The following is a 24,120-nucleotide window of genomic DNA, read 5'->3' on the forward strand; positions in this document are numbered from 1 at the left end:
TCAAGAGGAATCTGAGCTTGGGGATGGAGAATTCCAGAGAACAGCAAGACTGAGAAATGCAAACCCTGTCTTAGCGCCATGGTGCTCACTGTCCCAAAACTTCCTGAGAATATGTGCCTTTGTCAGAAATAGCTCCTAAACATTCTGGTGAGCTTAATAAAACCCTGCCTTGGGCAGATGTCTGTCTTTCTACATGGCAGCACTAATCCCAGCATTGCTGCATGTGGGGGAATTCAGCTGCACAAGGAGCTCTCCAGCACTTCCTCAGTCAGGGATGTTATGTAAGATGTGCAGCCCTGATAGAAAATCATAGGAGACAGGGCTAAAAATGACCTTGGGAGGTCTCCTGATCCTGCCCTGGGGAGGTGGACACTGCCAGCCCTGAGTGCAAGGGGTGTGAATTGCTGAGAGTGTAAATCCAGCAGTGCCATTTTATTTTTTAATAGCCAAGCAAGGTAGCTGAAAGGGGATGGATTGCAGTGATAGCTTGTCTCAGTCATGAATATTAATATTGAGGCAATTAAATCAGATGACTAGGAATTCTAGGACAGGGAGATGGTTTGCATGTCATTGAATCTGCTCCCCAGTTAGCAGAGAAACCCTTTCCTAAATGTGAGGAGCTGCCAGGCAGTTACAGGAGGGTTTAGAGCACCCCTTGCACAACCTTGGTTTTCATCTCCCATTTATTGAAAGATTATTTAGTTGTCACTGCAGTGTGCTGGGTGTGGATTTGAATGACCAAATTCTGATTTGATGTGCAATTATTAAATTCCTGCCAGCACAGTGCAGGAGTCTCAAAGGTATTTTCCAACCTAGTTAATTCTGTGGTTCTGGAAGAGCAGCATAACAAATGGAGTTTGTTGAAGTTGGATGTACCTCAGCCAAACCCTTGTTGCCACACATCAAAGTATCTCTACACCCAACATGCTGAATCCTTTGCCCAGGTGAGTTGTTGGCAGTTTCCCTCGTTTATACCCTGAGTGTTTAAAAATGTGCCTTGGGATTCCAAGGATTCTGCAGGCCTCCTTTAGGAACATGAGTCCCAAAGCTGGAAGTGCTGCTGGTAACAGAACCCAGGTGAATTTTGCATTATCACCAAATTGTGTTTTTCCATTTTCTGGCCATGAGAATGTGAGGACTGCCTTGGGTCTCCCTTTCTGTCTTTCCCTCAAGTACTCCTCTGTTGGATAAAATCCTTTCCACCTGCCATACTGAGCTTGCTACTCCAGCTCCTATGAACAAGCAGAAAAGTTGGTTGAACCTCTGGGATTTATTGCCTTCTGTGGGCTGGGATTCCTATTCAAGGGATCCAATAAGTGTGTAGAGGATCTCAGACTTTAAAATGTTCTCCAGTGCAGTCCCACAGCTGCCTGTGAGTTGTAAGCCTCCAAAAAAACCAAACAAAACCAAACTAAAAACCTAAAACAAACCCAGAAAGAAAAAAGGAAATTTCAGAATTTAACATGACATCCTCCCCCATTCTAAAACAGCGGAGGATAATCTGACTTAAAGAATGTTATGAATTCCTTGCTAGACTGAGACCAGGCACAGTCATATAAAAATGGATAAATCCAATGCACAAATATGCCTTTGGCAGCAATGTAAGAAGTGTCTGATAAAGTTTGACATAACCCCAAAATATCTCCTTGCTTCAAGAGTGTGGTTGTCAAAAAAAAAGAGATCAGCTCCGTAAATATTGATGTTCTCTTACAACATGTTAGAGTGACAGATGTGGAGACAGGGTGAATTGTCACTGCATTTCCCTAAGAGCAAGATATTTCTGTGTCTCTGATAGCTCAGAAAATGGTTTTATTTCAGCCCTGGAATGAAGCACCACCTTGATCATGTTCTCAGTGATTTTAGAGCACAGGAAGCTCAAGGAGGGGAGCTCATTTGGTGGTAGCCTATTCCTGAGAATGAGAATTTTTCCTGACTATTACACCCTTAGCAATGCCTCACAAAGAGAGATGGGAAGGAATGGAAATCTTGTAACCAAGGGGCCCACAGAGGTCAAATCTGGCAGTAATATTGTGAACCAGTGACTGACCTGTTTGCACAGGAGATTCCGGAGCAGAAGAGACGGATCATGCAGGTCTTCTCATAAACACTTTGAGTGCAACTTTTGTGTGGCTGGGTCTTTTTAAAGTTTGGTGACTGTGTTTCACTTCCACTGTGTTTTCAATTTCTCTGTCTGCTGTGTCCTTGGCTGGCTTTTCTGCTCATTTTTCCTTAACATCCCAGCATAAATATATTAACAGATCCTGAAATATATATGTGTCTAGTCTGTGTGTCAAGAAGACTCGCATACATTAGGATTTGCTTGCTCAAGCCTTTGGTAGATGACCTAATTTTTCCTTTTAATCAGATTACAAGAGAGATTTAAGTAGCTGTTTCACACTTTAGGAGGGTTAAGAGGCACAGAGATTCCAGACCAAATCCTCAGCTGGCATTGGGAAGTTGAGAAGTGAGGCAGAGTTGTGTGATTTGCAGCAGCAGGGATCTCTGCTCTGGACTCCCAACAGACAAGTGAAGGAATAAAACTGATAAGAGGCAGATGTTGCCTAGAGGTGTGTGTTATCTGTGGAGATAAGGAATGCTCAGCCAGGAAATCACAGAAGGCCTGGTGTGGTGGTGTTCACAGGGGTCTGAGGATGAGGGAAGAGATGAGGATCTGACTCCATGTTTCAGAAGGCTGATTTATTATTTTATGCTATATATTATATTAAAACTATGCTAAAAGAATAAAAGAAGGGTTTCATCAGAAGGTTAGCTAAGAATAGAAAAAGAAAGAATGATAAAGGTTTGTGTCTCAGACAGAGTCTGAGCCAGCTGACTGTGATTGGCCATTAATTAGAAGCAACCACGTGAGACCAATCACAGATGCACCTGTTGCATTCCACAGCAGCAGATAATCAATGTTTACCTTTTGTTCTTGAGGCCTCTCAGGAGGAAAAATCCTAAGGAAAGGATTTTTCATAAAATGTGTCTGTGACAGCCTGGACCTGAAGAGAATTCAGAGGGGAGCTCACATGGAGGGAGCTGGTGGGAAGCTGGACTGGAGCATGAAGTCCAAACCCACACTGACACAGCAGTGAACCTGTAACCAAGGAATTTAGGGCTGGCCAGTGCCAGAGGGAGCTCCTGGTCCTTCCCTCTGACATAATGAGTGCTCAGGAGCCATCTCAGATAGAAAACAGCAGAGGGGAGGGTTGGGATGTGCTGGGGGCTGTTGCCTGTGCTAATGTGATGTGAGGGAGCTCCTGCAGCCCTTCCCAGGAGTGCCTGTGCTGGGAAGGAGCTGATTTGGTGGGAGGGTCCCTGTCGTTGGCAGTTAATTGAATGAGCTGTTCATCTCCTAAGTGCTCATCTGAGCCGGGCTCGGCGCTCTCCAGAGATGCACCCATCACTAACTATGAAACTCCTCAGGCAGCAGAGCCTGCAGAACCTCAGATTACCTCTTCCTCTTTTATTGCACGAGGCTATTTTTAATCCAGTGCCTGGCTGCGCATTAATCATCTTTGACAAATTACTGTTTGTTGTCTTCATGTTGTGTAAATTCCCATGCATATTTTAGCCTATTGCAGCCTTGTAAGAGCAGTTAGTGACACCTTATTTCCCTTATTTTATGGGCAGGCTGCAGCAGTGTTGAGCTATCAGAGCAAATTCATGCCCAAATTCATCTGTCAATTTAAACCAGTGAACAGCTGTGCTGTCAATGCAGCTCTGAAGGGCTGTATCAGCATCAGCAGTCCCTCAGTACCCATGGATTCCATACCATCAATCATCAATTTTGCTAATTACATGGCAGTGTGAGTACAAATGTGTGATGGGAATTGACATCTCACAGGAAGTTGAGTGGCTCACTGAGTCAGGAATGAGAACATGCAGAATTCCACCTACATACAAAGAGGTGCAGGAGTCACAGCAGTTTTTCTGCACCTTTTTTCTCTTTTTTCTTACACCTGAGTGCTGGATTCCTAGACATGTCTCTCTCTTAGATCCAGGACTTTGAGAGCAGCACTTCTCAGTGACCCAAGAAATGTCTGATGGTAGATCTTGTGGGTACTTTTAGTGCTGGATCAGGGATCTTCTTATGTCAAGTTCTTGGGAGTGGACTGGGAGTGCCTCATGTTCTTCACAAGGCACCAAAGGTTGCCCTTGTGGAGGTCAGTGAGTGCCTGGTAAGCAGGGTTTGCTCTCTGTGCAGTCCTGGGGGCAGAGCAGGGCAGTGGGAACGTGTCCCTGGGGCAGAGGAGGACATGCCGTGAGCTGCTCTGTGCCTCGGCTTGTCCTGCTGTCAACCAGCTGGGGACCTCCCAGGCCCTGGGGACACACAGCTGCTTCCAGCCCGGCCCCAGCTGTGGCAGCACGGCCTGGTGGAGCTGGGTGGAGCCCAGGAGCTGCTGTGCTGCTGGGGAGGCTGTGGGTGCCCCAGAGCCCTGGGAGGGTGTGAGGGGTACCCTGACCCCACTGCCTGCACAGCACCCTCTGCACTCCCTGGGCTCTGCTGTGCTGACCCGGTGGGATAGTGCATTATCCATGTGGGTTAGTGCATTATCCACGTGGGGTGGTGCATTATCCACGTGGGGTGGTGCATTATCCATGTGGGATAGTGCATTATCACCATTCTGAGATGGTGCATTATCCATGTGGGACAGTGCATTATCCATGTGGGATGGTGCATTATCCATGTGGGACAGTGCATCATCCATGTGGGATGGTGCATTATCCATGTGATAGTGCATTATCCATGTGGGACAGTGCATTATCCGTGTGGGATCGTGCATTATCCACGTGGGACAGTGCATTATCCATGTGGGATAGTGCATTATCCATATGGGTTAGTGCATTATCCACGTGGGACAGTGCATTATCCACATGGGACGGTGCATTATCCATATGGGTTAGTGCATTATCCATTGGGATAGTGCATTATCCATATGGGTTAGTACATCATCCATGTGGGATGGTGCATTATCCATGTGGACTGTGCATTATCCATGTGGGACAGTGCATTATCCATGTGGGAACAGTGCATTTCTGTGTGGGATAGTACATTTCACGTGGGGTGGTGCATTATCCATGTGGGACGGTGCATTATCCATGTGGGATGGTGCATTATCAATGTGGGACAGTGCATTAATCGCGTGGGACGGTGCATTATCCACGTGGGACACTGCATTATCCGTGTGGGATAGTACATTATCCGTGTGGGATGGTGCATTATCCATGTGGGACAGTGCATTATCCATGTGGGACGGTGCATTTCCAGTGGAACGGTGCCATATCCAGTGATTAGTGCATTAATCCATGTGGGACAGTGCATTTTCTGTGTGGGATAGTACATTATTTACGTGGGGTGTGCATTATCCATGTATGATAGTGCATTATCCATGTGGGACAGTACATCATCCATGTGGGATGGTGCATTATCCATGTGATAGTGCATTATCCATGTGGGACAGTGCATTATCCATGTGGGACAGTGCATTATCCATGTGGGACAGTGCATTATCCATGTGGGATCGTGCATTATCCATGTGGGAGTGCACTATCCATGTGGAGTGTTTCCAGGTGGGGATGAGCTGGAAGAACTCAAACCTGTGTTGTCTTTCTGTGAGATTCCTTGGTAGAGGAAAAGCACGGTGACCCCGACAAAAGCAAGAAAATGATGAGGAGAACTCCATCTTATCAGAAGGCTAATTAATTACTTTATTATTCTATATTATATTACACTTTGTTACACTGAATCTGCCAAGCACTCAAATGCCCAGAATCTTGTGACTGTCAGCCAACAGTCCCAACACACACCTGGATTCATTTGGTCAATGAATCAAAACACTCACACCAGAATCCAGTTACCAATTCCCTTCAGGTAAACAATCTTCCACAATGCATTCCACAACACAGGAGCAGTAAATGAGATAAGAATTGTTTTTTCTTTCCCTGAGGTTCAGAGAATGTGAATCCCAGAAATAGCCTTGGGAAGTTGTGCCTTGCTTTTCTCTGTGAAGAGAATTGTGGCTACACCTTGAGTCTGAGAAAGGACCACCTTAAGGTGCAGAATCACAAGCAGCAAGGAATTGATCAGTTCCAGGGTCAGTGGTGGTTGCTCTGCCCTGGGAGGAGCAGAGTGGGATGTTCCGTGGATATTTGGGAGAGGCAGTCTGCTGTGAGTACAAGTGAGAGTGTGGCGCAGGCTCTGGCACTGGTGAACACGAGCAGATCTCTGTGGATAATACGAGTTTTTTTCTGTTTGATTTTTTAGAATCAACCTTGTCCTATGTTAGGCAGCTGGAGGCCAGAGTAAGACAGCTGGAGGAGGAAAATCGGATGCTGCCCCAGGTGGGTGCCAGCCCCGCGGCGTGCCGGGCTGCAGAGGGACCAGCAGCCCTGTCCTTCCCGCCTCTCCACACTCACACACCCAGAGGCTCCCACATCTGTTTGCTCATCCTGCTCTCTTCCACTAGGGGGTTCATTTAAGGCTCTGACAATGCTTTCATTAATTATTTTTCCTTTGCAGGCTTTGATACTTTGTTAAGAAAAAATTTCCTGGAAACCGCTACTTCTAATTAATTAATTAATTTATGGGTTGGGAATCACAGTGAACTGACCCTTTGCATTCTGGTTTTATTCCAAGAGGTTCTTGTTAAAATATCAACTACTTTTTATAGTCAACCAAAATATTTTGCTCTAAAAGTACAAACATTATAAGTGATAATTGGGTTATATTATTTTTAATGCTTGAAGGACTATATTAGCTACATTAATGCAATTAGCTACATAATGCAATTGCTGAAATGCAGTTGAATAAATAAGCAAATGTGATCTTAAAGGTTTTCCTAACATGTTTCTAAGAATGAAAAATTTAAAAGTCTGGTACAAATGAATCAAAGACACTTGTGATCTTCATATATGCTCATACTTAGAAAAGCCTATCAGGTCTTCAAATGATGGAAAAGAAAAGAAGTTGGATTTTGTTTTAATTGAACACTGGTCCTTGGTCTGACGAAGAAAAGTGAATTTTGTTGGACTTAGTGCCATTGTTTGACTGTAAAATCCAAAGTAACAGTGATGGAGTAAAAAGTAAAATCCACTGGCTCAGATTATTGCCCTTTTCCTAAGGCAGATTTTAGGTAAAGTGTGGTGGATTTTCCCCTCACCTTTCATGTGACAGTTGGAAGGGCCTCTACAGCTCTTGCTTGGTGACCTTGGGCACTTTTTTTCTCTCTACCTTAACTTTTGAATCTGGAAAAGAAGGACAGAAAGAAATGCCTGCTCATTAACATGTAAACAGTTTTCAGTAGGAAAGGCAAAGGTTGATCTTCAGTGATAATGAATATTATTTTCTTTTCAAGAATGGTTTTCAGGGCAAATGTTAACAAACCCACCCAAAAATACTGTGTGGTTTGTCTTGGGTGTGGAACAACACTGGGAAATAAATTGTGCAGAACATTCTTCATGGGCCAAATCTTTAGAAGTGTCTGTGTGTTTAATGTTTGATTTGTCTGGGTCTGAGGTGCTGAGGCAGAACCTACAAAAAGCATTCCCAAATCTGACCAAAGCCTGGAACACCCACCCTGTGTGCATTGGGTTCAGTGAAAATACCTTGGCTGGGGTGCCAAACCAGAGAAAAGTCCCTGTAAAAACAGCCTGGCACCTAAGCCTGAAGCTGTTGCAAAACACATTGAAACAAAATATGCTGAGGGTAGAGGTTTAAAAGGGAAGAGTGAGGCAAGCAAGCCTGGAAACTGCTTTTTGTTTTCAAATAGCCAGGTCAGTTTGTCTTATGCATGGTTTTGTTGGCACAAGGATCTGTGATAGAGTTCTGAACAATCTCCTCATATCTCTGGGTACTTCATTCTGAGACTCAATGAGTGGCAAGAGTTCACATTTCCTGGAGTATTTTACTCTTCCTCCTGGCTGAAGTCATGGCTTTGGGGAGAGGAAGGAAGTGCAGACACCGAGCTGATTCTAACTCTGCTCTCATCACCTCGGTGTTACCTTTGCCTGAGTTTGTTTTGGGGTTTGTTATTCCTGTGGGTCCCACCTAGAATGTGCTCACCTCAGTGTGATCAGGCCCTGTCCCAAAGACAAGGATGCAGGATGGAAATGCATAAACTCCTGGCACTGGTTTGATCCCCTTTAATGGGAGGAATGGGAGTTTGTTGGGCATGAAGCCAAGCCAATGCTTTTGACAAATAATCTGAAAATCTACAACAAGCTCCACAACTGATGAAGGTTTTTGGCACAGCCCTAACTCAGTTACAGTTTCCTGCCTTAAAATTTCAGGACTGCCTCCGTGAGAGATGTCTTTTGCTTTTTAGACAGTCCCTCTCTGATGGGGTGCTGGGCACTGGGAGGGTTTGGGAATTGCAGGATTGCACTTAGGAGAGAGGTGAGAACTCACAGCTCTAAGTGTGACACCTCTGCTGTCTCTGCTGAGGAGCCCTGGCCTTGTCTCAGGCTTTATTCTCTCCTCCTGCCACGTTTTTCTTCTTTTTCCTCTCTGCTTTCAATATCTTTTCTTCTCCCCCTTTTCTGCTTATGTGCCACTGACAGAAATGCACTGACACATTTGTCAACACCTCTCCAGACAAATCATTCTGTTCCTCTGTCACTTAGATGTGGTTCTTTTCCAATTTCTTTCGCTTTGCTTGTCTCCCTCCATATGTATTAGTTTTCCTTTCAAACCCCCACAGACCTCTAATGTAAAGGTTTTATTAATATTTAGTGGCAAGGGCATTTCCAAAGCAAATGGTTTTAAGTGCTGCCACCACTGTTCAAATGGAAACCTGAGTTTCAGCTCACTCTGCTGTACCAAAGGGCTGCTCTGTCAGGGGAATTGCAGTACCTCCACTGAGTCAACATTTTAGTTTGGTCAGGTAATAGAAAAGGTATAAAAATGGAATATTCACTTAAGCCTGTTAATGTCTCTTGCTGTGCTGCACAGTTGTGACAGTGTTCACAGGGTCTGAGGATGAGGGAAGAGATGAGGATCTGACTCCATGTTTCAGAAGGCTGATTTATTATTTTATGATATATATTATACTAAAACTATACTAAAAGAATAGAAGAAAGGATTTCATCAGAAGGATGGCTAAGAATAGAAGAAGAAAGAATGATAACAAAGGCTGTGTCTCAGACAGAGTCTGAGCCAGCTGACTGTGATTGGCCATTAATTAGAAACAACCACACGAGACCAATCACAGATGCACCTGTTGCATCCCACAGCAGCAGATAATCATTGTTTATGTTTTGTTCCTCTCAGGCCTCTCAGCTTCTCAGGAGAAAAAGTCCTAAGGAAAGGATTTTTCAGAAATATCATGGCTACACACAGTGGTTAAGAAGGTGGCTCAGAGCATAGGAGGGGCTTTCAGAGTTACAGAGAGTTGTAGGTTGCAGGTTTGGTGAGAGATGTTCTTTTGCTGTTGTTATTCTGTTTTTCTTCTCTCCAACTACAAGATATGATCCAGACCCTTTCAGTTTCTGGCCACAAACACGACTTTTGAGCAAGAAAGCAGATCCTTCCCAAGATTTATGGCACACAGCTGGGTGTTCTGTTGGGAATGCCAGACTGTGCTGAGGGGTGAGCAGCTCGCCCTGGTGCTCCTCAAACACTGCTGTGGGCAAGGCTGTGTGCCAGCAGGGCCTGGGGGCTGCAGGGCTTGGGCAAGAACGTTTCTGCTTTGCTGGATGGAGTTCAGGGCAGAGCAGCTCCCCCTGGGCTGAGGCAGGAGCAGCACGTGGGCTCTGGCAGTGCCTTCTGCTGACTCAAAGCACACCTGGAGCTTCAGGGACCGCTGGGACCAGGCTGTGCAGCTGCCATGGAGAAGGGAAAATGCAGCATCAGCAGTGCTCTAAGCACCTCCAGCGTGCTGACCCTGGCTGCAGGCCAGGTGCCCACCAAAGCTGCTCCATCACTCCCTTCCTAGCTGGGCAGGGGGAGAAAACACAGCAGAGGCTCATGGGTTGAGGTAAGGACAGGGACAGGTCACTCTCCTGTGAACAGGCTTGGCCTGGAGAGTTTAATTCATTACCACTCTAACCAGAGCAGGATAATGAGGAATAGAAACTAAATCTTAAAACACCTTACCCTCACCCCTCCCTTCTTCCCTGGCTCAGCTTTACTCCTGATTTTCTCTATCTCCTCCCCATCAGCAGTGCAGGGTGGACAGGGCATTTTTTCCTCTTTAAATATGGATCTCATGTGCACTGAGCTGCAGGGCTGTGAGCTGGGGAGCCATCCCTAAAGCCTCCCCATTACTAAAACCCTAAATCTTCTCCTACCACTCAAATCCTGTCATACCAGGACATAACACCTGTGCTGCTGCAAGGAAGATGCTCAGAGATAATTTATAAAACATGTTGGGATCAAAGATTGGATTTGGATCCCAGCTGCAGCTCCCTGGGCTGTGACAGCCCTGTTATGTCAGGGAGTAACTTCAGAGGCCTGGAAAGAGGAATGTCCTCCCAGGCTTGCTGTGGTGCTTGACTGCTCCGTGTGCCTTGTGCTGGGGGAGGCCAGAGCAGGATCTGGCATCCACACATCAATTAGCTGCAGATATTCCTGAGTTTTTGTAGGGATGGTATTTCAGGGCTGATCAGCTCAGCTGAAATGCTCTGGCAATGTGGACATCTGTCATACAATGACAGTGGATGCATTTGCAAAAGACAAACTTGGCAAGTCACCCAATTTAAATTGCTTCAGTTCTTATTTGTTTCACGGGAGGAGGAGGAGGAGACTTTTCCCCTTCCAGCTCTTTGTCCTTGTAATTCAGCTTTCCCTTTCCATTGCCAGGATGCTCAAAGTGCCAGTGGGGCTGGAGCTGGGCTGCAGGGAGTGAGCTCCTGGCTCCTCAGCACAGGAGCAGGAGGCACTGCTGGGCTGGGCTGAACTGGAGCCCTTCTGCTCCCCTCACCTGGGCTCTGCTGCCTCTGTTTGCTCATCCTTGCCTTTCCAAGGCTTCTGGTCCTTTTCCATCTCTTTTTGCTGTATTTCTCTCACTGGCACTGTTGCTTCAGGCCCTTTTTTGGGGGGTTTGCATCCTTGTTAGTCCATTTCAATCCTGGCATGTTAAACTGGGAAATGACTCTTAGGCACGCTTTACTTTATTTTTAACCTCTTCCAACATTTCCATTTCCTTCTTTCTTTCCCCTTCCATTAGATTATCACATTTTACTTCAACCCATTTCCAAATCTTTCCAAAACCTTCCACTGAGGTCTGTTTATTTTCCCTTTTCATGGTATTTTTAAATTACAAATCTAATTAGAAGATGAGAATTGTTTGGTTAGTGGTTTTTTCCTAAAATCTGTGTCACTCACAGTCCCATAGAGTTTGTCTCCTGCCTTCCTTAGCATGTAGAATAGAGAATCCTTCAACCAAAATGTAATTAAAAGCCATTGAACAAACTGATATTTCCTAATCATATCATCAAATATTTGCTGAAAGAAAATGAATTAAGAGCATCCACCCACCCAGTTCCTTCATGTGCCCCCATCCCCAGTGTAAATTAACAGGCCTAAATTAATTAAAAAAGGGCTCCAGTTCCCAGCACTGAGGTTCTGGGCAGAGCCTTTATCTCAGGGTGTCCATTGTGCTTGACAAGGGAGGGCTGGAAGACAAGAGTTCATGAACTTCAAGTTACCAACACACAAATTCAAGAAAAACTTGGTGTACAGAGAGTTGCAGCTCTCAGAGGACAGACAGTGCTTTTTCCCAGTTATAACTCAAAAAGTCTGGAATTACTTTGTCCTCAGGATTTTCTCGTAGACTCTGCAGAATCTTCTGGATTTCACATGTGTGGCCTCAAAAGTTTGGAGAACATTTTTCTCTTGCCTGCTCATTATCAAAGGAGGTTTCTGAAGGGCCTGCTGGAAATGGCTGTTTCTGAGGGGGTGAAGCCAGCAATGGTTTTGGCCACTCAAAGATGTGAGTGTGCCTCCAAGCCACTGTGAGAGTATGTGGATTTTGGCAGCAGGTTACTGCTGAGGTCTTTGAGTTCAGGTGAAAAAGTGCAGCATTTGAAGATTATGTATTTTAATTGACAGGAATGTTCCCTTAAAAAAGTCACTTTTCTTTAGTGTGTTATTAATCCAGCAGAGCAACATGCTGCAGTTACTGCTTTCTGCTTTTCCTCCTCCTGCCTGTTTGAAACAAGCTGACAAACACAGCCTGTGTTTGCTTTGAGCTGTACAGGGAAATTGAGGCCTGGAGAAATCAGGGAAAAAAGCTTTGAAAATCAGGTAGTGATTGAACTGGTGTGGCAGCTCCCCAGCAGGAAGGATCTGTTCCCAGTAAAGCTCTTGCCTCTGGGATAAGAAGCTGCTGCACAATGAGGTGGGGCTGGATGGTGAGTGCACAGAGCAGTGCCCAGCAGGCAGGGAGCTCCTGCTCTCTTGGAAGCTGTGATGGGGTGGCTGTGAGTGTCCTTGGGGCAGCCAGGGACTCCTTTTCCCTTCCTGCCTCTCCCTGCGTGCCAGGCACCTCCGGAGGGGAGGCACAGGGACTGGGCTGGGCACTACAGTGGCTTTCATTCATGACTGTCCTTCTCAACAATACAGATTGAAAAAATGAAGCTTTCTACTGACTTAAGTAGAAAAGATCATGATTAATTCTCTCCATCACAAAATCCACTGTTTTACACAGAGGTCTTTATTCTGACCCTGACCAGGGCACAGTGCAGGGTTTGTGGGAAAATGGCCTGAGTAGTAACATTTTGCAGTTAGTGTGAGTGAAATGCTGAATTTCCATTCATCTGGGCTTTTTTTTAGGTGATATTACAGGGCTGAGTCAGATTTCCTGTTCTTTATTCACCAGAGTCACGTTTTGGCATTAGATATTTTGTAGATTTACTTCTAACAGCAAATGGATCTGTGCATTCGGGGATGCTGATCCTTGTGGGAAGCCACACACAGGATGTGGTGTGGGTTTTACCTGCTCTCTGCAGTGGGGTGTCCTGCACACAGATCCCTCAGGAGGCTCAGGAGAGGCCAGGCCCTGTAGGGAAGGCTGGTTGTGTGGGATGAGCAAAAAAGTCAATTATTTCTCAGGTGCTGATGTTGTGCAGCGCTGTTTGCTCACAATTACTCCAGATTTTTAAAGTTTATACAGCTTTCAGCACTACAGAGCTCTGACTTCATCCCTTCTGTCTGATTTGGATCCACTTTCCCAGTTTGTTACTGGATAAGAAAAGGAAAGATCTGTCACGGGGATTGTGCTTCCAGTGGCTCAGTGCAGGTGCTGAGTGCAGCTAGGGAGGAGGAGGAGGAGGAGGAGGAAGGGAGCAGATTTCTCTTCCCATCCTTGAGGTCCTGCTCAGGATCCTGTACTTGGGGCTCTGCAGACCTCAGGTCCTTGTCCCCCAAAGTGCCTTTTCCTCCTGCTTTGCTTCCCTGCCTCAGGAACTCCCAACAGCAATGCTGGGGAGCTCCAGCTCACAGGGCCATGCTCAGGCTGAGCATCCCCATCACCCCTGGGAAAAGCTTCCTCCAGGGGAGGCCAAAGCTTTGCTGGCCTCACCTGAAATGAGAAATCCCTGAGCTGGGGAAGGGCCTTCAGGGCTGCAAAATCTGCCTCACTTTTTGAAGAAAACTTCTGTCTCTTATCAAGGACAGAGGGAGGAAGGAGAAGGATGTCCACAGGGGAAATATTAATTTTCAGTCTGCTACCAACATGTGCTGGCTGCTGGAAGCATTGTGTTCACAAGTTTCTCTTTCTCATGAAAGGAGACAAAATGTGCTACATATGGCAGGGAAGAGGCTGTGGAACACAACTGCCTGGAGGAAGGCTTGAACTCTGAGAGCAGCAGCACTTGCAGGAGCTTTGGGTTTTATTGTGTTCAGGAGGCTTTACATGTGTAGTCTGTACTCATTTTCTCTGCATTTTAATGGCAACATTTCTATTTTCATTCAAAACTGACCAAAATCTTTGCTCCCTCTGGAGTTAGTAAAGAAACAGAATATCTTTACTGGTAAAAGCTCCAAAGCTGACAGACTGAATTTGTCCTAACCTAATATGCTTTGTTACCCCTTTTCCTTCAACTTTCATTTCCTTTCTCAAAGTACAGCATTAGGTCTGGCCAGTCACTAACAGATCTATAAATCCTTCCCAAAGCAAAGTAAGTCCTAAAACCCCTCCATGCCTCACAGCCAACTGCTCCTGTCCCTGCTGGGGATGGTTTCAGGATGCTGCTGCTGTCAGCCTGGTTATGCCATCCATTGGTGCCCACTCTGATGGGTTACATGGATCCTGGGCTTGGCAGCAGGACAGGTTTGTCTAGGAAATGAGGTTTCAGATTCAGGCTTAATGCACCTTTTCTATGGCTTTAGCATATGCAGCATTCTGAGGTTAGGTGGTTTTTAAAGGTATTTAAATTTTTTAGGGTTTTTTTAAGAATATGTGAGGTCCAGTCCAGATGACTGTGGGGGTGGAGTTGATGTGTTGGGTGGCTGGGAGGGTTCTCTCTGCCCCTTGGCACTGCTCTGAGCCTGCACTGTTCCTTACAGTGGCCTTAGCATATCCCAGGAGCATCAGGACTGGGTTATTTTCCAATGAATTTTCAGGCAGACTGGATCTGTGAAGTTCAGCCTCGTGTCTTTGCTCTGTGCCCTTTTTCTCCCACACCCCCCTTCATCTTTTCCTATTGTTTAGCTTAGAGACCCCCCAAAGCTCTGCCCTGTGCTGTGTGCTTGCTCAGCAGGGCAAATGACTGCACAGGGGGCACCGATCCTCGGCAGAGGCTCCTTCCACTGTCATTATTTCTCCTTCAGAAACGCATTTCCCACACATTCCAGCAGGAATTTCTGCTACATTATTTCTTAATGTTTCCTATGGTGTTTGTTACTCTGTAAGGGAGGAAATTTCCATCCCCCGGTCTGCACCGTTTTGCTTCTTTGTAGTTCTCAATATTTTTTTGCCCAAAGTTGTGCGTGAGGGATGAGAGGGAAGGGAAGGGCAGGGCGGGCTGGGAGCAGCTCGGAGCGGGGCTGGGGCGGGCCCTGCGGCTGCAGCGCTCCCACCGCTGCCCACGGATGCTGCAGGGGTATTTTTAGCACTCCTCCAGAGCTGCCTGCTTGCTCAGGTTACCTCACTCCAGGAGATGCTTTACATCCTGCAAAGCTGGAGCTGACTGGGCTGCAAGAGCTTAGGTAGCTTGCAGTTTTTAGCAGTGTCCTGAGGAGCCCTTCCAGGTGTCCACTGGGAGGACACAGCCTCCGAGGTTGTCACTGCTGGGGACAAGTTGACATCTCTCAGGGCAAGGGAGCCTTGCCTGGAGGAGCTGGAGGCTGGGAAGGAGGGAGCTGGCAGCCTGGAGCTCCTGACTCCTTCCCTGGTCAGCTCGTGTTGCAAACTTCGCAGCAACGTTCCAAAATATGAGTTCTGTTGAAGGAACAACCTCCAGAATCTCAGAGATAAAATTACACCACCTAGAAACCTTACAGTGAGGTTGAAATTATCTCTCTAAACTTTGTAGCACTTCTGTGAGGCGATGTACACACATAAGAAATTTTGTTACTATGTCCTGATTTCCCAGGGAGATGCCCTTGAGGGCTGCAGAGTGCCAAGCAGTGCCACCCACGCTGCCTCAGTGGCCCTTGGTTACTGTGGCACAGAAAGAGGGGGGCTTTGGAGTAACACACACCTTCAGCACTTCTCAGCCTTTTGCAAAAGAGCAATAAATGCCTGACATCTGTTTAAATCAGTGACCAAACCTTTTGTGTATTAAAGAGTGTTTAATTTCTTGCCAAGGATGCCCTTAGGATGCCAGGAGGGGCGGAGGGGAGTCACTGCTCTGCAAACGAGCCAGCCAACGTCACTGCACATGGCTCAGCCTCTCAGCAGTCTGACTCAGTGGTAAATGCTCTGAAGGTAACGCTGCTCCTCTGGTCCAGTCCATGCAAAACGTCCTGTCTGTCCCTCAACACGTGTGTATTGTCCTGGCAACATCCCCGTGGGCACCACCGGGATGTTGCTGTCATCAGTGGGGTTGTTCTTGTGTGTCACTCATTGCATCTGTGGGCTGTGTGTTTCCTGGGCAGGGTCCAGCCCTCTCAGCCATGTTGGTTCCAGCTGTAGCTGCTCTCCATGTTACATTTGTAGTTTTTCTTTGAGGCTGGAAGTGGTGTTTTGCCGAATAAGGAAGTCTTTCATTGTTTCATGTTTGTGCTCCAGTGGAATACAAGGGATTCCTGTAACCTGTGCAGAGAGAAAGACTTTAATGCAGAGATAAAGCCAAGGCACACAGTATATTTGTGTTAAAAATAGCAAAGACCACAATCCCAAGGTCAGTGTTGGAACTCCCTTGGGAACAGATGTGTTTTACCCTGAAGTCAGGGCTGGATTGCAAAGGCCTGTGTGGCATTGATACACAGCAGTTGACACAAATACTCAGAGGGGTAAAGTTTCAAGTTCTCCCTTCTGTCAGCAGTAAAACTGTTGCAATTAAAGAAACTTAGAAAGTGTTACAAGATTCCAAGGTTTATGGGGTGACCTGAGACAACAAGTGGCCGAGTTCACTGCCCCACTGCAGCACAGGCACCAGTGGGGTCTGTGTTCCTCTGGAGGGAATAAAACTGAGGGAGAGCTGAGCAGAGTGAGGACTGTGTATTCCTCTCTCCCAGTGCTGGCTCAGTCGTGGTTGTTTGGGGCTTTGGGCACCTCTTCTCTCCTGTGCTTCACTCATTTCTAACCTGCTTTAGGTTCATTGGGTGTTATTCCCCACCTACACAGGTGTTGCAGGAACATACTTGGAGGGCGAGGTTTGCCCTCTTTCTGGAAGGGACTTGTGCAGACATTTGCTCTGGTTTTGAGCTCAGCAGTGCTGTTGACTTACCTGGACATCCGAGTTCCTGCACAGGGTGATTGTGACATTTGGCTTCACCTCGGTGGAGCCTGAGGAAATGGGTTTATGCAAGTGAATGGAGCACAAATGACAGCAATCAGATCCCTTCCTGCACCACAGCCCCGGGCAGGGCAGCGCTCCCCTGCAGCCACCTCGCTGTTTTGCCGGCATCCCGACGGGAGAGGCAGCGGGGGATGCCCCAGGAGGCTCCGTTCTCACCCTTGTAAAACGTTCCCAGCTCTGAGGAGTGCCTGGTTCAGAGTGCTCCAGGTCCTCTCTGCATCTTCCATGTATTTCACCTGCTGCTGCCGAGAAAATAAAGCTATGCTGGGTAATTTTGTCGAGAGATCATGTGTCATTATGGAAAAAAGCCTTTTGTAGTTCTCTTAAAATCCCCCTTGGCAAAGGCTCTTCCCTGAAGAGAGCATTTAACAAGGTGCTTTTGACAACCTGTAATAACAGCTGGTCTGTGTAAGTGAAATATTGGAGCAACACTGATGCTTTGCTTGCTGAAATGGATTGATAAGAAGTACACAGAGTTTAGTTCAATGTGATGTGAGAGCTGAGCTGGAAGTTCACTAGGAGGCTCTGCAGCAATGGATATAAATGAAGTGTTGTGTCCAAATGGAGAGTGAGCTGTCAGCTCACAGACTGCCCGAGTTCCCCATCCCCAGCCAGGGAGCAGACCCTGCTGTTTCAGGGGGGACACCTGGGTTTGGTCCCTCCTTTCTGGGGAATGCACACTCTGCAGGATCAGCTGCAGGAGAGGAACCAGCCAGCACCAGGAGCTTGCTTTTCTTTACAGATTTGGCAACTTGGAATTCCTGCAACAAAGAAATAGTCTGTGTTATAAAACCTCATTGTTAGTGCAGCCACTTGTGCACAGCAAGAAACCTAAAGAGCAGGAATGTGTTTTAAAAGGATATTTCCATTAGGAAACAGAGGAGGGAGTTGTTAAAATACTGCTGTTGTCTTCCTGGCTTTGAAAACAATGAAAAAATATTTAAACAATTGCCTGAACTCTCCTTCTGGTGGAGGAAGTGGGGAACAGGAGCAGAGCTTTGGCATGCAGCTGCTTGGCCAAGGCTCTTCCATGACCTGCTAGGAGAAGTTGTTGCCACGTGTGTGTCCCCATGCCTGGGCCACTGTGTCTGACCAAACTGCCTGTGGTGCTGCACACAGATTTGCTTTGCACTGAGACAGCTGGGAAAATGTGCAGGGTAAGTTTAAGGTGTTGAATTTTGCATTCCATATTGAGCCTGGAATCACCTGAAAGATGCAGAGTAATCTTTGTTTAAATGCTGACAGTACGCCCTTGAAGATTTTATATGGAAATTAAGTCAATTACTGTTTCTGTAATGCAATTACTGTTTCATTAGGAACACTGTAGTGTTAACATGTGGGTTAGTATTGATCAGAAAAATCTATGTGTATAATATATCTGGGATAAAGTAGTGTATGACTCAGCTGACCTGAATTTATCCTTCATAAGAATAAAACTTGGCAAGTGTGATGAAGCCTGACAGCCTCAGTTTCCCCACCTGAACAATGGCCCTTTTGTATTTTTCTGCCTATGATATTTATTCACAATTGATGGCTAAAACCCCAGTTTGTAAGTTATACATATTTAACAGTAATTCATAAAAATTCTTGTGATGTAAGTAATGCCACTTCCAAAATGCTCAATTTGACATTATCACTTCCTTTGTGTAAATCTCAAATATATACTTGTATCCCACCTTGTCCCTTTGTTCCCCAACCATTCAGAGCTCTGCTGCTGGCATTGAAATGCTCCCTTTTCCTCTGACTCTTATAATCTGTGCCTGATTTGACTATTGATATATTATTATACTTTTTAAATAGTTGGTTATTTCCTTTCTGGTTTTGTCTTCTCTTACACCCACCCAGCCCACATTAAAAGCACAGGGGATTTGTGATGAACTAATTATAATGTTTCTTTTCTTTTGCATTCTCCTTGCAGTCCCTGCCAGGCTGTAACTCAGTGTTTAGCTGCAGCCTGATGCACTGTGGGTGTTTCACAGGAAACATTTGCCGTGGCATCCTTTTGCCTGTGAAAACAGTGGAACGATGACAAGTTTCACTTTGAGCTCCAGAATTTTGATGTGTGGCGTTGACTGGTACCAAAATGCAATCTGGTACCAAAATATTGCAAAATGCAAATATGGATGTGTAATTCATGCTGTAGGAATTCTGTGGTGTAAATGATAGTGCTGTTATTTTATTAAGATAACAGAGGTGGGAATTCTCTCCTCAGGATGTGCAAATGGAATTGGTGCCTCCTCATGAACAACGGATTTGGGAATGGTTGTGCTTTGCATTTATAACCTTGTAGTGCCTTTTGAGAATGTAGCCACATGTGGCAGCAGGTTTGGAGGTAGCTCCTGGGGTATTAGAGAGCATGGGGGTAATTCCAAAGCACAGGAATGTCTGGAGGGGTGTTATTCCTGATTTTTCTCAGGTTACTGGGAAGTTTAGTTTGTAATTCACTTGGGAAGGGAGGCCGAGGGAAGGTGGGATACACCAGCTGGGATTAGGGCTGTAGCTGGGCAGGAGGGCTCAGGGAGCTGAGAATTCCAGGGGTATTTCCTGGAGTGCCACAGGGCTGGAATGCTGCTGCAGATGTAATGGCTCTCCCCTGCAGCTGGGTGCAGGCTCCTCCATGGCTGCATCATGAGCCTCACTGCTGTCCTTTAGCTGAGGTTTCTGCTGAAATTTGGAATTATTTCGAGGGACATTTTGACCCCAACTTGTGCTTAGGACATGGGCTCTCTTATATAGGTTTATCCCTTCCTAGCAAGCAGGGATCACTCATTCAGGTGGGACAAGGAACTTTGGGAAGAGTCACCCCCTGGTTTGTTACTGTGCCAGCATTAACTGCACGGTAAATATTGTCTTAATGTTTCTTGAGAAGAAAAATTGTTGAAAGTCATGGGTAGGTGCAATGTGCCTTCTCACAAAAGCTGTCCAGGAGATCTTCCTCTCTGCTTGTATTAAGTTAGGAAAATCAGGAACCAGAGGTTGGAAAAAATGGTCAGATCCAGCCTGGCTGTGCTTCACACACCCAGTTTGGGAGGTGCCACTGAACCCCTGTTTTTCATGCTCTCACCACTGTGGTGTTTCACTGCACAGCAAACGTGCCTAAAGCACACAGGTTTTTTATGATGCTGACTTGGGATTTCTGGCTGCAAGATTTTGTCATATGGCAAATTTGCAGGGTTTGGGTCATGCCCACCCATTGGAATTAAAGACACTTCCCTTTAAAGGCTTGACTTTGTTCGGCTTTAGCACTGTAGCCAGGCTGCTTCCAGTCTAAAATATTTCTGGTTTTCATGCTTATACTCAGGTTTTCTTCAGCTAAGGCTCAGAGAAACTGGGTTATTCTCCCATCTCTTGCACAGAATCACAGTAGGACCTTGGGTTTGTTCTGCCTTTGCTCATCAGCTATAGGAACTACCTTTCCAGGATGTCAGCTCCCAGGATCCACCTCCTTTGTTTTTATTCAGTGCCAGCTAATGCAGAGTCTGTACACTGCTGGACTTTAGGCACTGGTAAAATACAAATAATGAATGATGACAATGGAAAACAGCTTTTACTTTTCTTGACAGTTTTATTGCTGTTGTCCTGGAGATTAGTGGGTGATTTGGTAGCAGTTACAAAAAAAAAAATCTGAAATTGTGATACAATTTCAGAATCACCATTCTTGTCTCTAGTGCTCCTTGAGAGGCCTGGGGACATGATACAAACTGCTGTTCTTGTGTTCCTATTCCATCAACCTTTCTATAAATCATTATAAAATAGTTTCCTGTGTGTTGGGGGGGGGGGGGGTATCACTTCTCTGCCTTTTTAATTCCGGTATTGTAACATGGATGTAAAGCAAAGTGAGGGCAGGAACAATTCCTCTGATTTCAAGGAAGAGCTAGTGGAGTGAACACTTGTAATGCCTTGCCTGATTTTAAGAGAACAAGTAAACCCTTGGAAATAGAGAACTGCTCTGTGGTTTTTAAACTGGAGACATTTAGACACCTCTGGATGGATCTTTGTCCTTCTAAATCACATCCTGCAGGAGATGTGGTTGGGGAAATTGTTGGACAGAGTTTCTGTTGAGGTCTGCAAACACCCTCAGTCTTGTGTGTGGAGCGTGAAGTATCCCAGTGATGCACGTGCCAGTTCATGTGTCCCTGTTTTTAGTCATTTTTACCTGGCAGCATGTGCTTTCTGTGTTCAGAAGCAATGTTGTGTCCCTGGAGAGGCAGTCTCTGCTCCTGTGTGTGTCCTGCCCTGTGTCCCAGCTGTGCTGCATGGTGTGTGTGCCGAGCTGTGGCATTCCAGATGCATGTCCATGGGAACACCGGTGCTCCTTCCCTGGGAATAATAACCGAGCTCTCTTTCCATCCCTCCCTCTAGGTTGTGTGGAGGAAACTTGGAGATGCTGCAGGGTCGTGCCCTGGAATTAGACAGCACTTGTCAGGAAATCAGTACAAAGGACCCATGTAAGAGGCCCTGAGCACATCCTCTCTCTGAAGAGCACGGCCTGAATGCCCAGGAGAGGGGAAGCACCGCCTGCGTCCGCCCAATCCCCATCTGACCACGGGGTCTGCCCTGCAAGAGACTGCTGGAAAGGGGGGACACTCTGCACAGGGGCCTGCCAGGGAGCTGTGTGGCACTGTCCCCCAATCCTGCTGTTCCAATAGCCCAGCTAACGAAGCTCTGCGCCCTCACTGCAACACTCCACCCTTAGAAGCACTGAGGTATTGCCATCCTAACCAAAAGATATTTGGGATTCTGCAGGCGTTACGCGAAATAAGTTTTATTTTCGTTAGTTACAGTGAATCTCTGATAGGTCTGAACGAGTTTTCCACTGGATTTAAGAGAGGTTTTCAGCAGACTGGAGAGACACTGATAAACTGTGCCTTTGGTCTCCGCAGGTTTGAGGAAGTCGCTTCTTAGTAACTCACACTTCAGTCTGTAAAGGATCCGTTAATGGTGCTTAGGCAATTTCCAGGTGATTTTTTTGCTTTGGTAGAATACCTGCCTTTGGAGGTGCTAAAAGACCATGAAGTCCTAACCAGCCGGTAGTGTAGCATAACTACAGTACTTGTAGTGATCCACAATTTCTTTCTAAATGAAAGTCAAGATAGCTTTCTTTTTGATGCACATCTTCTGAAGAGGTGTAAGGTGTTTAATGAACGGCCCTTTAATGAACAGAATACTTAGGCATCATTATTACAGGTCTCAAGTCAGGATTTCCATTAGAATTTATTTTGGAAATTATATCCCAATTGTCAGGATGCTAATTTCTACTGTTTAATTTAGAGACATGCTGGTTTGTTTAACAAAAGCCTACAAGGATCTAAAAGATTGCACTGCATTATTAAAAAAAAAGCTTTTCTTGCCACTGTAGCGTTCTTTCAAAGAAAAAGGTTTTATTATCCTCAGAGCATGCCTTTCATTATTATGAGGCAGAAAGCTCTTGTTCAGATTGCCTGAGATTTGACCAGACGGCGCCCTAGATGTGCTTAGTTTATTTTTATCTCTGTGTATGATCCTAGTTGTGTGTATTGAATTACAACGATAGATATTTTGTGTATATCTTAAAGCAATGATAGTTTCATGTATGAATGTGCAACAGGCTTGTGACTGACTGCTGTTGCTTAACTTTTTACCATAGCTGAGTATCAAAAAGACTAATAAAAATTAATTTAAAAAAATAGGAATGCAACAATTCCTGGGTTTCTGGTTTGTTCTTGGTTACTGAGATTTGAGCCAAAGTCAGAACCTCTGTTTTTCTGAGCTTGGACTGTATCTGTGGGCTATCTGCAGTGAAATGTAGCTCTGTTGCTGTACAATCTTTTGTTATATAGGAGTATGATGTAAATCTGCTATCTGTCTTCAGAAAAAGTGTGTTCATTTGCAGCAGTAATTCTGTTGGTTTCTGTTGTTATTTTCACTTGGTACCATTCAATGTAAGGCCTCTGATCCAGCGTTGCTTTCTTGGGAAAACTCCCTTTCACTGCTTCTCCTTGAGTTGGAAGTGCAGAATCCAGCCTTCTGTTTTGACCCATTGCCCTCCTGTGTGGTTTCTGATATAACCCCAGCCCAGCCAGAGATCTGTTCTCTTCCCAGGTTGTTTTCTGCCCTATATTGTTTGCAGAGTTCAATTTCAATTGTTGTATTCCTATCTCTGTATGTATGAACAGCTGTATCACCTGTACTTGTGCCTGCACCCTGGGTGTGCAGGGGCCAAGAGAGGGACACTGGTCTTTTGACACTACACTTGTGTAAATTTTGATACTGTATTAAAACTATTTTTTTACAGTTCTGCATACGATGGGGTATCAAGTATTGTGTTCATCTTAGCAATGGTAATAAATTATAGAATCCCACTCTTGTTTTCTCTCCTTTACTGACCGAAGCTCTGAGCTGCTTGGGCTTACAGGCAGGAGCCATTGAAAATGCTTGGTTTAGAAATTAGCAGCACACTGTGCATTTTGCTTGATTTTCTTGCCAGGTGTCTTAAAAAAATCCCAGCAACGTGAAGTTGCTTCTCTGTTTTCTGCTTAACGAGGAATAGCTGTGGGTAATTGTACACAGGTGCAACTCGTTCCATCCTCAGCTGTGCTGTGTTTGCAGCCCCAGGACAGTTGGGCTGCTTCTTTTTCTTCCTGCCCTCCTCACAGAGCAGTTTTGGGGTGCAGACAGGAGAATGTGGAGCTCCTGGAGTCTTCTTGTTCAGGTAAGGGGTGCTGGTGGGGCTGGCAGTGTCCTGTAGTGTGTTGGTGGCCTCGTGTGTCACCACATTCCTGTCCCAGGATGGGCTCGTGTGGGCCAGGAGAAAGGGCTGGCTCTTGGTGCAGAGCAGAGAACTTTCACTGAGTTTTCTGGAGAAAGGAGATACTTAGTACAATCAATATCTCTGAGCTAATAAATCCCATGGGAACTCCTTAAAATGCACCTTCCTAAGAGGAGAAAGTGGGCAGTGTGTGGAGAAGGGGGTCAGGGCTCTTGGGAGAGTCTGTAGCCTGCTGAAATGCCTCTGTGCTAATGAATAAAAATTGCTGTAGTTCTTGGGGACCTTCAGCTCCTCTGTCTTGCTCCCTGCCCCTGTGGTTCAGCCTTTTTCAGTGAAATGCAACTGTGCCAAGCCTCGTGGACTCTTTGTGTGGCTGTTTTTAGCAGAATTCTGCTCTGGCTGACGATGTTGTTACAGGGCCTTTCCCAGGATCTGAGCTGAGCCTGAATGAACTATAAATTCAT

At 45.8% G+C, this 24,120-nt stretch overlaps 1 protein-coding gene across 4 annotated transcripts in view; it reads left to right on the forward strand.

Annotated features, from left to right (window-relative positions):
- The window catches only part of CCDC85A (coiled-coil domain containing 85A), a 70,051-nt gene extending 46,808 nt beyond the window's left edge, over positions 1-23,243 (forward strand). The window contains exons 4-6 of one of the 4 annotated variants that reach the window (XM_064709730.1): positions 6,269-6,345; positions 15,753-15,872; positions 21,271-23,243. In XM_064709730.1, the coding sequence (XP_064565800.1) occupies positions 6,269-6,345; positions 15,753-15,872; positions 21,271-21,360 (287 nt within the window). In that variant the 3' untranslated portion in view covers positions 21,361-23,243. Of the gene's footprint in view, positions 1-6,268; positions 6,346-6,523; positions 6,737-15,752; positions 15,873-21,270 lie in introns of those variants that run through there. The other 3 variants (XM_064709731.1, XM_064709732.1, XM_064709735.1) reach the window with 3 other exon arrangements.
- The last annotated feature ends 877 nt before the right edge of the window (positions 23,244-24,120 follow it).

This window comes from Zonotrichia leucophrys, chromosome 3, assembly GCF_028769735.1.
Source record: "Zonotrichia leucophrys gambelii isolate GWCS_2022_RI chromosome 3, RI_Zleu_2.0, whole genome shotgun sequence".
NCBI lineage: Eukaryota > Metazoa > Chordata > Aves > Passeriformes > Passerellidae > Zonotrichia > Zonotrichia leucophrys.